The sequence below is a fragment of the Caretta caretta genome, chromosome 27 (assembly GCF_965140235.1).
Source record: "Caretta caretta isolate rCarCar2 chromosome 27, rCarCar1.hap1, whole genome shotgun sequence".
Classification (NCBI taxonomy): domain Eukaryota; kingdom Metazoa; phylum Chordata; order Testudines; family Cheloniidae; genus Caretta; species Caretta caretta.
The window spans coordinates 9,553,770-9,569,049 of NC_134232.1; the positions used below are offsets into that span (position 1 = coordinate 9,553,770).

General features: G+C 45.4%; 1 protein-coding gene across 4 annotated transcripts in view; it reads left to right on the forward strand.

Moving 5' to 3' along the window:
• Positions 1–11,423, forward strand: part of FAM117A (family with sequence similarity 117 member A) — a 29,736-nt gene extending 18,313 nt beyond the window's left edge. For 2 of the 4 annotated variants that reach the window (XM_048830228.2, XM_048830230.2), the window contains 6 exons: positions 3,618–3,713; positions 4,352–4,456; positions 4,817–4,951; positions 7,790–8,015; positions 8,399–8,552; positions 9,688–11,423. In XM_048830228.2, coding sequence (XP_048686185.1) covers positions 3,618–3,713; positions 4,352–4,456; positions 4,817–4,951; positions 7,790–8,015; positions 8,399–8,552; positions 9,688–10,030 — 1,059 coding nt within the window. In that variant the 3' untranslated portion in view covers positions 10,031–11,423. The remainder of the gene's footprint in view (positions 1–3,617; positions 3,714–4,351; positions 4,457–4,816; positions 4,952–7,789; positions 8,016–8,398; positions 8,553–9,687) is intronic. The other 2 variants (XM_048830229.2, XM_048830231.2) reach the window with 2 other exon arrangements.
• The last annotated feature ends 3,857 nt before the right edge of the window (positions 11,424–15,280 follow it).

The following is a 15,280-nucleotide window of genomic DNA, read 5'->3' on the forward strand; positions in this document are numbered from 1 at the left end:
TAAGGAAATGTAACCCTAGTGTTTAGGATCTGCAACTAAAAGGTTAATTTTTTAGGCATTTGATCTGCTTCCTGGCCGGTCTTCTCCACAGTATGTTAAATGCTGATATGTTCATTTGACCCTTACTTTCAATGTGGATTTAACCAGTGTGGTGCCTAAAGCAAGTTATGCCAATGAGGTAACAGTACCTTCCATCTGACTGACTGAAAGCTCTTTGCAAACAAGAGTAAAGGACGCCTCCCAGCACATCTGTGAAATAAGTAATTATCACCACTATTTGTAGATGGGGAAACTGACAGGGTTAGCAATTCCCTGGGGAAAACTAGTTTAGGCCAGGGCACTGGTAAAATATTGGCTGAAGCCTGATTTAAACTGGGGAAAAGAATTGCATCAGTATCCAGCAAGATCAGCAAGGATAGAATGAATCTTTTCAAATTTGGGATACATCCATTCAAAACTGCAATAGGAATAGGCTCAGTCTCTCCAGTGCATCAGAGTTGATTGTCTGCTACAGAATGTGACATGGCCAAATGGACCTGGACTGCTAGGCTGCAACTCTCTGTGCACCTGATTGCTTAATACTTCAAGCCTACCACTCTGCATTACTGTTTTCATATAATCGAATGTTTTCAACTTTTGTTTATACAATATTGAAAACTGAAATGAGTCACGACCTGTAGAACTTCCTTGAGAAATTACTGAACCAAAATGTATAGGCATTCCAGTGTTCAGTATTATAATCACATACATTAGTAATATGCCCACTGTTATTTTACTTTTCTTTTGTACAGCTCTAAATTAATCTACTGCTCTATGTAGCCACAATTTGAATATATAACTAAAACTAAATGTAATGTGGTGTGAATTAATGAATCTGTTTTTAAAGTAGAAAATGCCTTAAACAGGGACTAACTTGTTTTTCCTAGGGTGGTAAAAACCATGATTTTACCTGCTAAAAAACACCTCTGGTAAATACCATGCCATCCCTGGAAACTGAGACACATAGGTTGTGACTTGCCTAGGTCACACACTAAACTTGTGGCAGAGCTGAGAATAGAGCCCAAGCTTCATAGCTGCCAGTCCTGTGCCTTATCCATATCATGTTCTTCCACCTGTCATCCCAGTCTAACTTTTACTGAGATGCAGGATCATCTGTGTTGCTGTTCTGCAGTTTGACAGACTGAATTTTTCAGTGTCTTCAGGCACAATGAAGCAGGCTCTCTGGAACTTCTGGTGGCCAGTGCATGTTTATTCCTTTCTTTAAATAGCTACTGATCAGCTGTTTTGAAAAACTCTGTAGATCTGCTAGCTTAAGGTGGTTAAGTGAGATGCAGCTGCAGGTGCTGAGTGTGGGGGCGAGGATGGCAGCAATCTACATGATTGGAGCTTGTGGTTTCATCTTTCTTGCTGCACAAAGCATTTTGTCCCCTCTCACTGTGAGGGGAAGTGGTTTTTGCCACAGTTAGTACAACAGGTTCTGTAATTTCCTTCTCTGCTGATAGACTTGGCCCTAGAGAGGTAGGAGGCACATGCATGCTCAGTCTTCAGACGTTCTCACTCCTGCAGGGTTCTTTCTTCCTTTTTAGGCTCTGACGTGAGCCTTTAAGCAGTGCTAAGTACTCTGGTGTTAAGGTTCTCTAGCCCTTGGAGTGCAGAGCCCAGTGTAGATATCTGGAGCCCACTCAAGTGGTGAGGGATCCTGAGGGTAGTCCAGTGACTGGAAGAAAAAGGGGACCAAATGCAGCTTTGGACTATAACACCCCCACACCTACTATGAGGGTCGAATAGCATTTTACAGACAACTTGGACTAAACTGTCTTGAATATCCTTCTTAGCTTTGGTTCATAAGTACATGAGGTGTCCAGCGTTTTAAGAGGCTGAATTACTTTAACCCCAGAGCAGTAGCAGCCCTGGCAGTTGCAGTTCAAGCATCCCCATCAGTGTCCCTGCTGCTCTGACCTGGGTGGCGAATGTGGAGTTGGGTCAGTCCCATGCCCATTCAGTCTTTGATCTGGCAGACACGAGTTTGTTTCATGGAAACGACTAAGTAGCAACAAATTTCAGGTGTTGCAGGAAACAGAATTCTTTGCTTATTTGAAGTGGGCCACTGGATCCAATCTGCCAGTACAAGAGGACTTCACATAAGTTTTTGGTCTAGTGATCACCCTTCCGATCTGCATGCCACATCAGGCTGCTGCTGCAATCCCAAAGAGGAACCCCTGTGTAAAATCAAAAGTTTGTTGGTGGAAAAGCAACATGCTAAACTACCAGTGGTATGGGTCCTAAGGAGTCCAGTTCAGCCTCCGCTATTCAGTGAAAGCTGGAGCAGTACCTGTAAATCAACTGTATCCAGCTATAAAGCTTAATCTGTCAGCAGAAACCTTGTACCTTTCTGGATAGCTTGTCTTGTTCCTCTGGCTTGGACTGTAACCTTTTAAGCAACTTTCTGCAGAGAGGATTCTGCAGCCGTAGTGACTCAACAGGGCTGTTTTTAACAGCTGCTGTTTTTGCAATGACCTCTCCAGGGAGGTCAGTTGCATTGCTTGGAGAGGAACTGTTCTCAGGCCTTTGCACCTTCTGGCAGCTTGTCCAGGGAGGGCTGAGGAGGAAATTATCAATCCCTCCCACAGAAATGGCAGGGAGGGGAATGACTTGGGATGAGTGGTTTATGGTGAGTTTAAAAATGTGGTGGTGGGGATGTATTTGAAAGTGAGGTACCTTGGGACTCGTTTCTGATCCTAATATCTCATCCATGAGAATTTAAGTTCACTGTACTTCCAGTGCAAGGAAATTCACATGCTTCACCTAGCCAGAGTTTGGCAGACCATTTCTTTTGATGATTGAAATAGAGTTGTCTCTTGAAAACCAGTTCTGTAAAATGGTGCTGAGGTCCTGTTTCCCCGACAAGTTCAAATTTGCTCAGTTTCCGGTCAGTCCTGCAGACTCAAATGGGATCCGAGTCAAGCCAGATTCTTGCATTGCTCATGCATCAGAACCAATACAAGACTCTGGTAGCCAACTTCTGCTTTTGGTTACACGTACGAACTTCCACACAATCGTTATTGAGGCTGGACAGGTGTAATGGGGAAGAGAAATCTGACCTAGCAATCAGAACATAACAATTTGCTCTGAGCGGTGCTAACTGCGAGGCTAACATGAGTGAAAAGGAAAATACATACATCGCTCCTGTCACCAGATCTGACTGGGTACATGTGGGAGGCAGGAAATGTCATTTGTACACGCCTGCTTTTTTCTCTGGGTATGCATAGCAATATTATTCATCACGGATAACTGAGCAGCTGACAAAAAGATAAAGCCAGTGTCTTGAGTGGTTCTCTCCTTGCCTATCCCAGTACAGGAAGAAGTAGATTCAAAGAACCACAAGTTCAAACAAACATTGCTTGATCTCAGAGTATTAACATGCAACAATTTTCTGATCTGTTTTACTGTGCATAGCACTGTGACCCAAAACTCTTAATCCAGAGCTGAAGGAAAGACTGAAATATAAGTGTGAATGCACAGGACTTGTTCACTTTTCTTCCTAGGAGGCCTTGTCCCCTGCCTAGAAGACTATAAAGTTGGTGGGTGCAGGCCTAAATAATCTCTCTTCCCTTCAGACACCAACATCCTGGCACGAAGTGGAAGTCGGGAAGGCCGGTGCCAGTACTCACAAGCGTTCTGCATCTTGGGGTAGCATGGATCACCGCAGAGAGGTAAACAGACCCCTTCTACAACTTAGCAATCCATACAAGTCTTACTCCTTATGGACCATACCTTGCCCATAAAGTGGGGAAAGAGTGTAACTGAAGCGGAGATATTAAACTCCCATGTGCACTCGTTAGCCCTTAGTTTGAGGGCTGCATGGCCTAAGTCAATATTCTAATTGTGTCCATAAATCTTACACGGCAGGTCAGCATGCTCTTCCCACCCCACCCACCCTCTATTTGATAAACTGCAAGTCCCTCCTCTAGCCAGCTTCCCTTGTAAGGGGGTTGACTATAGCTTAGTGCATCACTTGCAGAGGGGCCATGCCCATAACACCAACCCTTGGGGTGAGCTCCATTGAGTCCTGGTTCAAAGCTGATGCTGTAAATGAAAGACTAATACTCCAGGACTTCTGGAAAGGGAAAGCTGTCTACACCCTTGTAAAATAGGGGAGTTCACTATTAAACCTTTGGAATAACTTCCTCCCCACCCTCTGAGAAATGTCCAAGGTTTGTTCTAGCTTGACTGAATGTGTCCTTCTGTCTTGTAACTGCCTGTGGGGGAAACAATGGGGAGAGGATGGTGAATTTTGGTTGTAAGCCCTGTTTCCTTGTCCAGTTCTATATACGCTGAATTTGTTTGCTAGATTGCTAAACTGAAGCAGCAGCTCCAGCGAACTAAGCTAAGCGGCAAGGAGAAGGACCGGAGCTCCCCACTCCAGGGGGATCATGCTGTCCTTGGATCAGTCAGGGTATGTTTCATGTTTCCTCTTCTTCCCCATCTGTTTTGCAGTGTACCCTAATGAGGCTGGGGAGCACAGTCCAGTTCTGCTGCCAGATTACAAATCCAGTTTCTAAGTGATTCTTAGTTTTGTTTAAATTCTAATATCCAGTGTGGTTTAAAAAACAAAACAAAACCTTCCCCATGTACCCCCAAAGGCTTTGGACTGCAGGCAATGGGTTTAATATACACACTTTCCTATCAAGGCTTTCCCCAATCAGCTGGCTTCCTAGAACATCTTGGCTGAAAATTCAGAGCTGTGGGAGATCTGTATGAGTTTGTGTGGCTGCAGTGTACCCCTGCACCTCAGTCTGACTCTGTGTTGTCACAGGACTCCCCTCCTGGACTCCCTCCTGCATCTCCTGTTTTGAGGCTCAGCCCCTGCTTACATAGGAGCCTGGAAGGACTAAACCAGGAGCTGGAGGAGGTTTTTGTGAAGGAACAAGGAGATGAGGAGCTTCTCAGGGTGAGTTGTGTCCCTTTGGGTAGAATCATAAGTATCAGGCTGGAAGGGACCTCAAAGTCATAAAGTGCAGTCCCCTGCACTAAGGCAGGACCAAGTAAACCTACACCATCCCTGACAGGGGTTTGTCCAAGCTGTTCCTCCAACAATGGAGATTCCACAGCCTCCTTGGAAGCCTATTCCAGAGCTTAACTACACATATAGTTAGAACGTTTTTCCTAATATCTAACCTAAGTCTCCCTTGCTGGACATTAAGCCCATTTACTACTTGTTCTGTATTCAGTGGACATGGAGAACAATGGACCAGTCTTCTTTTCTCAATACTAAACAAGCCCAGGTTTTTAACTTTTCCTAATAGATCGGGTTTTCTAAACCTTGGATCATTTTTGTTGCTCTCCTGTGGACTTGCTCCAGTTTGTCCACATCTTTCCTAAAGTATGGTACCCGGAATTGGACACCGTACTGCAGCTGAGGCCTCACCAGTGCTGAGCAGAGCAGGACAATTACCTCTTATATATGACACTCCTGTTACTATACCCCAGAATATTATTAGCCTTTTTCACAACTGTCACATTGTTGACTTGTATACAGTGTGATCCACTGTAACACCCCCTCCCCTGCTGCCCCCCCAGTTTTTCAGCATTACTACCACCTAGCCCGTAAGTCCCTATTTTGTAATTGTGCATTGGACTTTTCCTTCCTAAGTGAGTTATTTTGCACTTATCTTTGTTGAATTTCATCTTGTTAAATTCAACTTGTTAAATTCTCCAATTTGTCAAGGTGATTTTAAATTCTAAGCCTGTCCTCCAAAGTGTTTGCAACTCTTCCAAGTTTGTCACCTGCAGATTTTATAAGCATACTCTCCACTTTATTATCCAAGTCATTAATGAAAATATTTAGTACCAGATGAAGGACTGACCCCTGTGAGACCTCACTAAATATACCCTTCCAGTTTGACAGCAAACCACTGATAACTACTCTTTGAGTGTGGTCTTTCAATCAGTTGTGCGCCCATCTTTTAGTAAGTTCATCTAGAGCACATTTCCCTAGTTCACTTATGAGAGAGTCATGTGGGACTATATCAACTAACATTAAGATATATCATGTCTACAGCTTCTCCCCCATCCACTGGGCCAGTAACCCTGTCAAAGAAGGAAATTAGGTTGGTTTGACATGATTGATCTGTTAACCTGAATACACCTAACTTACCTTAACATTCTTTAACATGTTCATTCTCTATCTTAACTTGTTCTTTCCCCCTTGTTGTTAATTGTGTTGAGTATCTGGCCACCTTTTTCGTGAAGACTGAAGGAAAACAGGCCTTAAATATCTCTGCCTTCTTGATGCCATCAGTTAATAGCTCTTTCCTGCTAAGTAGAGGATTTACACTTCCCTTCATCTTTCTCTTGCCCCTAATGTATTTAAAGAACCTCCTCTTGTTGCCTTTCATGTCCTTTGGTAGGTGTAACTCACTTTGTGCCTTAGTTTTTTCTGATTTTGCCCATACATGCTTGTGCTATTCTTTTGTACTACTCAGTAATTTCTCCATGTTTCCACTTTATATAGGATTCCTGCTTGATTTTCAGGAAAAGCTCCTGATAGAGCCATATTGGCCACTTGCTATTCTCCCTGTCTTTCCTTTGCATCAGGGTAGTTTGCAGTTGTGCCTTTAATACTGTCTCCTTGGGAAACTAACTCTTCTGAACTCCTTTCTCCCTTCATTTTCTTCCCATGGGACTTTACCTACCAGTTTCCTCAGTTTGTCTGCTTTTGTGTGTGTGTAAGTCCATTGTCTTTATTCTGCTGCTCTCACTCCTGTCCTTTCCTGGGGATCATGAAATCTATCATTCTGTAATTATAGATTTGTAAAGATTTAGGCACCTAACTCCCATTGGTTTCAGTAGGAGTCAGGTGCCTAAATACATTAAAATCCAACCCTAAGTGACTTTCACATGGTCACACAGTCTGTGGCAGAGCAGGGAACTGAACCAAGGTCTGTTGAGTCCCAAACTAGTGCTCTAACCACTTGTTTGTGGGTTTGTGCTTGTCATTAAAACTAGAGGAAGCAACCAAGGAAGTTCTCTGAGTCTCTTAACTGCTTTGATTAGCTGCTCATTTGTCAGCTCTCCACCTTGGGCCCTTTGGGTACGGAACTCCAACCCAAAGCTGAGCCTTAAGGCTGCCCCCTGCTCCACATTCCTCTTCAAACCCACTGCTGTTGTGTTATTTAAGAAATCAGCCAGTTTACTACAGTGTTGAGAATATGCTGCATCATTTTAAAAAGCGTATTAAATTATGGTAGTGGCCAAAGGTCTCAGTCAGAATCAGGGCCTCCTTGTGTATATGCAGAAGAGTCCCTAGACAGAGCTTTTAATCTAAAGGATTTGTGCCTATACCAGTTCTGCATCGTTGCCTGTCCCTCCCCATTTGTATGTTGCTTGTCTCTTGTCTAAGATTACATAAACTCTTCAGCGCAAGGGTTGTGTCTTTGTATTGGGCCAGGCTGTCAGTGTCCAGCAAGGCCCCCAGCCTGCCTAAGTATCTTGACATTGCTGCAGCATAAATATTGAATTGTTGTCTAAGGTGCAGGGCATTAAACTGGCAGGGAGAGGGAATTAGTCTGAAGGCTAGTAGAGAAATGGCTCTGTAATTCAGCACCTCTGTGTGTTCTGGATGGGTATATGATCTGTCCCTGCCTGTATAAATCCCAAAGCACGTGGTCTGGAGCAGTAGGATTGCTTCAGTCAACGGAGATCTAAATGCCACTTGTAAGGTCTGCCTGCCTGTGTGAAAGGGGGCTGAGGTTGGGGGTTGCTGTTCAATACGCTTTCCTCCCTCTAGATTCTGGATGTTCCAGATGGCCACAGGGCACCAGCCCCTCCCCAGAGAGGCTCTGAGGATCTTTCGCTGCTGACTCTGGAACCCAGCAGTAGCAGCTGCAGCAGCCTTTCTCTTTCCCCATCCCCTTCTGTGCCTCTCCGATCTTCTCCGCACACCCCTGCGAGAGCAGCTACGGAGGAGCTTTCTTCTACACTGGAAGAGCCACTGCGGGACCCCAAGGAGAAAGGTAAATGGCAATAGTTAGGCTCAGCAGTGGCCTTCTCCCAGCATAGAGAGATGTGAACGCAGTAACCCTTTCGGTGCAGCGACCCAGTTCTCTCCACCTCCAGTGTGTGTTGAATTGGGATTGTGGGAGCCCAGAAGTTAAGTAGGAGACGAGGAGTGTGGGGCGGGGTGTCATTGAGTAGGTGCTGGAACAAATTGGAGTTACAAGGACTCTTCTGTGCAGGGTTTTTTTCCTCAGGCACTTGGGAATTCTCAGCACCAGGCTGACTGAGGATACAAGTTAGTAACTGAATGCAGTTCTCATGCCAGGACTTTTGGACACTACTGTGATTTTGGGGAGCTTATCCTGTGTTGATTTAAAAGGGCTCTGTTGAATTCTTCTAGAGTCTTCTCAAAAAAGTCTTCCTTCCCTGCTAGAGGATGGTAGCCCCTCTCCAGTCCTGGCCTTTGCCTCGTCTCCGCGACCTAACCACAGCTACATGTTTAAACGGGAGCCTCCTGAGGGATGTGAAAAAGTCCGGGCCTTTGAAGAGGCTTCGTAAGTATCGGAAGGGATGATGTCTTGAGGGAGAGTTTAAATGAGATGGTGCCAATGCTTATGCGGTTTCCCTTGCCTACATTGTACTGTGTAACTGTCACTCCCCCCTCCTTGGCCTGACTCCAAGGAAATAAACCTCTAAAACAGATTGGAATTGGGGAGCAGCTTCTCTTGGGAAGTATGCAGACATTAGATGTGCTGCCCCTTTGTTGGGTGCAGAAGCAATGAACCAGAGGGCTTCTGACACACTGGAGGACTCTTCTGTGAAGATGACCAGTGGCGCCTGCCTTCCCACCACACACACAAGCACTTTGCTTACCTAACCAACATGCCCCCTTGGCCACAAGGGTTGGCCCTCAAATAAACCAGCTCTGCTTTCCCCAACCCTCAGCAGGATGGGGCTGTTGACCTTGCCTGTGCTACTGGCCACCCTTCCTGCTCAGCCTGCTTGTTGGCTCCCATAACCACCCACAGTTCCCTTTATGTTTGCTTCCAGTCAGCCTGCTTCCCTTCTACTGGTCTCCAGCCCAATGGTTGAGTTAAGAACTGTAGGGAGGGCAAGCAAGAAGAGGTCAATGAGGGATCCTACCATTATCAAGGGTGACTTGCGTCTCCTTCCATCTCCAGGCAGGTCTACACTTAAAACGGTGTACCACTGTAGCGCTTCAGTGAAGATGCTACTACACAGAGAGCTTCTCCTGTCGTCATAGCTACCGCCTCTTGTGGAGGTGGATTAACTATGTCAATGGGAGAGCCCTTTGAGGTAGTGCTGTCTACTCCAGGGGTTAGGTCAGTATAACTGTGTTGGTCAGGAGTGTGGATTTCACACCCCTGAGCAGTGTAGTTATACCAATGTACATTTATAGTGTAGACCTGTCCCTAGAGTCTTGGTCTGCCCAGCTGCTCAGAGCCCTCACTCGTTGCTGGCCAAGTGCTTCCTTTGTGTTTCTGAAAGAACTAACAGACTATTCCCTGCCTGGAAAATGGCCAGCTTGCAAAGGGTTAAGACAGTAGGCAGTCTATGCCCTCCACACAACAAGCATATACTATCAAAGCTGCAATTGCTTGAACAGCTGTATGCTCTCTGAGGGCTCCATTCCTAACCCATTTCCTTTTGTTTCTCTCCCTCCTTCAGATCCCCCAGCCCTGATCAGAATTTTCTGCCCTCCTGTCCCGATAAGAACAAAGTCCACTTCAACCCAACTGGCTCTGCCTTTTGTCCGGTCAGTCTGGTAAAGCCTCTCTTTCCAAATATGGGTTTCCTGTTCAGAAGCTTCCCTACTACCCCCAGCCCCGTGCCATCAGGCACGTTCACCTCCTGCCAGTCCACTGCCCCAGGCCCATTCCTTGGGTCGCGGAAAGACTCCGCAGCAGATGGCTTTAGCGAGGTCTCTAAATCACCTCCACTGAACTTTGAACACTGGAAGCGCACCCAGACAGAAGAGAGTGTCCTCTTTCATAGCTCTCTTGTGGTCTGAGGCCTTTGGGAGACCTGGCACAGCAAAGCATCTGTGGTTCTTCGGTGCATCTTAAACAGCCTGTGGTGCCTTGAAGTTGGGACTTGAGGGTTAGATGGGCAGCCCTGGGACTGAAAACCACAGCAAGTTTCCTCCAGAGCGATGGTGAAAACTGTTAAGTACAATGTGCCACAGGACTCTTTGCTGCTGGAGTGGTTCCTTTCTTCGAGCCCCCCAGTACTTAAAGCACTTTCTTCTCCTGTGTTGAAATGTTATTTTTTTCCTGTGATTGTTTTGCTGTCAGAGCAGCTGGGACTCTGCTGCTGGTGAGCAGCATGGAAATGCAAGCTACCTGGCTCTTTAAATGAAATTCCTTGCTGCAGGTATTCAGGGGACAAGGGAGATTCCTAGCACTTCTCATCCCCACAGTTGTCATATGGACTTCCTGCACCCAGGGGGAGGGAGGCCAGTAGCTTGGCTGCCTCCTGGAGAAGCTGGTAGAACCTGGCTTAGCTGATTCCAGCTACCTGAATGTCTTGGGCAGAATTTGACAATGCATTTGCTCTCTATCAAAGGCAGCTTGAGCCACTTAAAGCACCCAAAATACAGAAGAGAAAGACGTGAGGGGCTTGGAAGTGAACTGTAGACAGCTCCACTACTGGGTATCTGAACCCTTTGAAATAGCCACCTAGAGCTTTCAGGAGCCTCTTGGAATGCCTTGCTGTACAAAGATAGAGAATGCAGATCAGATACCTGCCAGTGCACCTTTGGGAACCTCTGTCTGCAGAGGACCTGTACTCTGGGAAGCGTCTTACACGACAGAGGATGAATAAGTAGAGATGTGGAACTGTCTGCATGGCTTGGTAGGTAGCGGAGGGCCTCTCAGACCCCCACAGCCTTTTGTCAGGGGAAGAAGATGGAAATCTAAGTCCAAGCAGCATACAAAAGGTTTCCATGGACTTGTGGAAGGTTGCTGCTAGTTAAGATGTTACATGCTGCTTTCCAACCAAATGCCGTGGACATCCTGACTGGTTCTGGTATCGTTTGCATGTGCAGAGGTGGAGTTGGGGATGAGAACCATTTTGTCTCACTGCAGAAAAACTTTATGCACAGACATAAGATCATCCTAACTGGGCTGGAGTCTGAGATCCTGCTAGACCCAGAGATGCTTATCCCAGCACAAAGCCTTATAAGGTGAAACTATAACATGAGGAATTCTGATTGTAATGCCTCTTGAAAATGAAAGTATTTGATTTGTGTTCTGTTGCTAAGGCTCTGGGCTGTATTGAACCCTATTTTCTTGTATCTGATGTAGAAACTCTATTTTCTTCCAAAGACACTATTTTTGCAGCTGTTTGAAGTTTGTATTTTATGTATGTATTGCAAAGCTTAAAGGAGGAATGTTAGCCTTGGAGTTTTTCTTGTCTTGTGTTCAGAGTTTTTTTGCAGATCTTGGTGTTGCCAGTAAAAAAAAAAAAAAAAATTCCAGGCATCCAAAGCTCCTTTTCTTTCTTTGGGGTTTGAGTGTATTTAGTCTAAACTGGAATCTTTGGGTAGTTCAATCGATGGCCGCTGAAACGACAAACAGGCTGGATAGACTGCATTTTCTGCTGCAATGGCCTCTAGCTGTTGACACGGTACCTTCAGCTTAGAATGTGTGCCTGCCAGCCCATTGCTGGTACACAGCAAAGGGAGGGGTTCAGTGCTATTTGCTACTATCTGCTAGACATGCAATAGCTCCAGAGCACATGCTGCACAAGAGACTGGCTAGCGTGCTATACCTCAGGTGGCCCTTGTCCTGTTTTTAGGCTTAGGACTAACTTTCTAAACTGTAGCCACATAAGTTCAGTAATGCTAAACAGCAGCTAGTGTTAAAATTGCTTCTCTGTAATGTATTAAAGATGTGTGCTCATCTTAGCAGTATGAATACAGCTTCTAAATTAGGCTGTGGAGAGGAAATGCAGCCGGCTTGGAGGAAAACGCCTACGTACATAAACTCTGCTTCATCCTACTGCATGAACTGCAAAACAATCTCCTTCGCTTTAACTCCCTGATGTTGGTCATGGCATTTTAGTGCTGCACTGGGAGAGCTCTGCAGCTGTTGGTAGCAAAGGCTTATTGAAAATGTGAGAGGGACCTCACTAGGCCAGGTAACCATTCACCCAGTGAGCTGGGTATGCAGAGCCGGGGAAAGCTGCAGGCCTCAGCTCAGAACATGTCAGATTTATTAGGGGAAAGTGCAGTGAACAAGGTTCCACCTTTTATTTTTATTTGGAAACCTTGAGTCCCTCTGTTCAGCTGTTCTTAAATCAGAATTTGATCTTGCAGTGGGGGAATGCTCTGCTACCAAGAGGAGTTCCAAACTGCTCCCAGCTCTCCAGCTGTTGCCACCTTCTGATGAAGCACCACTGTCATGAGTTTGTGTTTTTGGCAGGGAGAGATGGGGGAAGATTCTTTAAGTAACAAGCCAAGTAGCCTTAAAAACTTTTGATTGCTTATAAACGTGAATTCCAACAACCTCTTCCTGACACTGCAAGTCATTCTACCTGCAGTTCTGCCAGCACCAGAATCTCTGACCTACACCTGCCATACTGCAGACTCTGGGGGAAAGGTTGTCAACCAGGCTAAACTGTATGGAGAACAGAGATAGCAACTAGGCACCAGGAAACACAACTGTACATGTGCTGCCCCAGGAATAGCGTTCTTTGCTGTGTTAATCTGTAAATCCATCATTTAACTCCAAATGGAGTGGGTAATAGAGGTTGCCGTGCTCTGAACAAGCCCCACCATCACTCAGTGCTCTGGTTTGAGACATGTCATGGCTGCTGGTATGTGCTATGCACGGATTACAAGTTTCCTGTATGATTCAGGGAAGTAAGATAGAAAACTGGCCTTCTCATGGAACACTAAGCTTCTCATAAATGGCTAGTGCATTCATTTCTCTGCACCCCCTGCCTGCAGACTGAATGACATACTTCACCCCTCTCCTCCGGTGTGCAATTAAATCTTGATGGTAGTGCCCTGCTGGAGGACTCCTTTCACTGGTCTGCATTCCAGTCAAGCCTGGAATTATTTGAATAAAGAATTACTACTGAAAGGAGAGAGAAGCAGTGAGGGGAAAAAAATGACTATAGAAAGGGGAAGCCAGCATTGAAAACCACGGGGCCTTGTGTTTAGTTCTAGCTAGAGCTGGCCTGGTTCATGCAATATGCTCCTCAGCCATAAACTCCACAGCCAGCTAGACTGATCATCCCTCCTCCTGTACCCAGAGTTAGGACTGGATGCATGGTGTACTAGTTCTGTATACAAAGCTTTCTGAGGGCTCTGGGCTATCCTGTTACTGTGTTGATGATGGTGAAATGTTTGGATTTGTGCACACAAAGCAGAAGATACCCAATTCAGTTAAGATTCTGAATGACAGGAAACTGTATGTAGACCAGAGCTAGCAGGTTCTGCCTGGCTAAGTAATGCAAGTTTGGATAACCAGAGGAAAAATACAACCCCATGCTTCCATCAGCAATATTTCATTTCTTGTCTAACCTGTAGTTGTTCATATAGAACTTCTGTTTTTGTTGCCAGTCTAAGGACAATGTGGAGACACTAAATTACATAAGAGCTCTTTATTCACAATCTAATTAGTCCCTGAACCTGGACTTCTGGAACTGAGTGGACAAAGATCATTTTTACAATTTGCAATATCATGTGGGTAAATTTAGCAGAGTTCATTGAGGGAGGGGCTTGGAGATTGCAGGCCAGGTTGATCTTTCCAGTTGTAGGGAGGCATTATGACAACTTAAAAAGCATTCACTGCCTCCATATATTTTTCTCCTCCAGAACCCCACTAGTATAGTTAATCCTCCATTGTGTTCTTTAATATTGGAGAGGTGGGTCTGGTAACTAAAAGCCCTGACTCAAATGTAAAGGATGTAATTGGGTTCTAAAATCACAAAGCAGTTTCTGTAGCACTGTTAACATTAAGTTCTAATAAATATACCTTCCCCATCATCTTAGAGTGTGCCCATACACAGTTCAGTTGGACTTGCTGGTTCTTGCATCGTAGCACAGTGCTGCACTCTTTAGGTTACAGACAAGCATGTTTAAATAGAAGCTTTTTATTGGGATTCAACTTCATGAAGCCACTTCTGACGCTTCTAAATTTGGGAAAGTACTGTGCCTCTTTAAACAACATGACCACGCTGACAATCAGTGTACAACCTCTTCCAAACCCTGTACGTGTCAGCTAGAGGCTGTGTCACTTCCACACTCCTGTGAAGGTGGTGGACCTAGTGGGGAAGTCAAACCTGTTCTCAGCTGCAGGCTGTGTGTTTAAAGGGTTTTGCAGCTGTGGGGGGAGTCAGCCTAGCAGGAGGTAACCATTCTTGCTAGATGCTAAGAACAGCTTCAGATTAGGAGTTTCTAAAGGGTAATTACAGCAAATCAAGTAGTTTGAATGTGCAAGATGGCAAAATGCTAATCTCAACACTGATACGGTTTCTAAAAATCTATCTTCATGGTGAATCTCTGCAGAACAACCCCAACCCCATCCTGCTTTCTACAGGTGTACTAAGATTCTGCATTGGTATTTCCCAAACCTCTGGCTTTAGTCTGAAGAAAAGCAAATTGAACATCCCATGCTGCTAAATGCAGGATGTGGTCCCTACACAAATCCCCAAGCAGAAGGCAGAGCTATGGAAAAGGGCCTGTTGGAGTTAAGAGTTTCTTTTTAAAAGGGGGAGGGAAGAGAACATTCCTTGTGCTGGTGCATGTTAATGGAAACACAGCAGATGCTCCTTTTTAAAAACACGAGGAATGAGAACCTGCAATGCAGTGTAATTGTAGTATTTGTAGATTTGGGGGGGCAGGGGGGGTGATTCATCAGTGGGCACGTGATAAGCCCTATGTGAGGGTGGGGAAGGTGGCTATGCTTCAGGGTAGGATGTACCCCTCGCTGAAGGTTAAGAGAACTGTCAGAACTGATCCCACTTGCACCCCACCTACAATAGCCCCTATGCACTGCTGGCGAACAGCTCTGTCATGAAAACCTCTCCTGTGAGGTGTCTCTTGCAGGGGGGGTAGAACAGGCCCTATGCCTCCCTTATGAGGGCAATGTCCTAGGGCTGTCTTATGCCTGTTCTGTGACCCCAAAATGAACATCATGTAAGCAGGAAATCCCTTCTGCTTCATACCTATTTTCAGTTGTGTAGGGGTTTAAAGCCCAGAGTTAGGATTTGCCTCTGTTCATTTGCTTTCTGGACAAGACTTGATGCTATA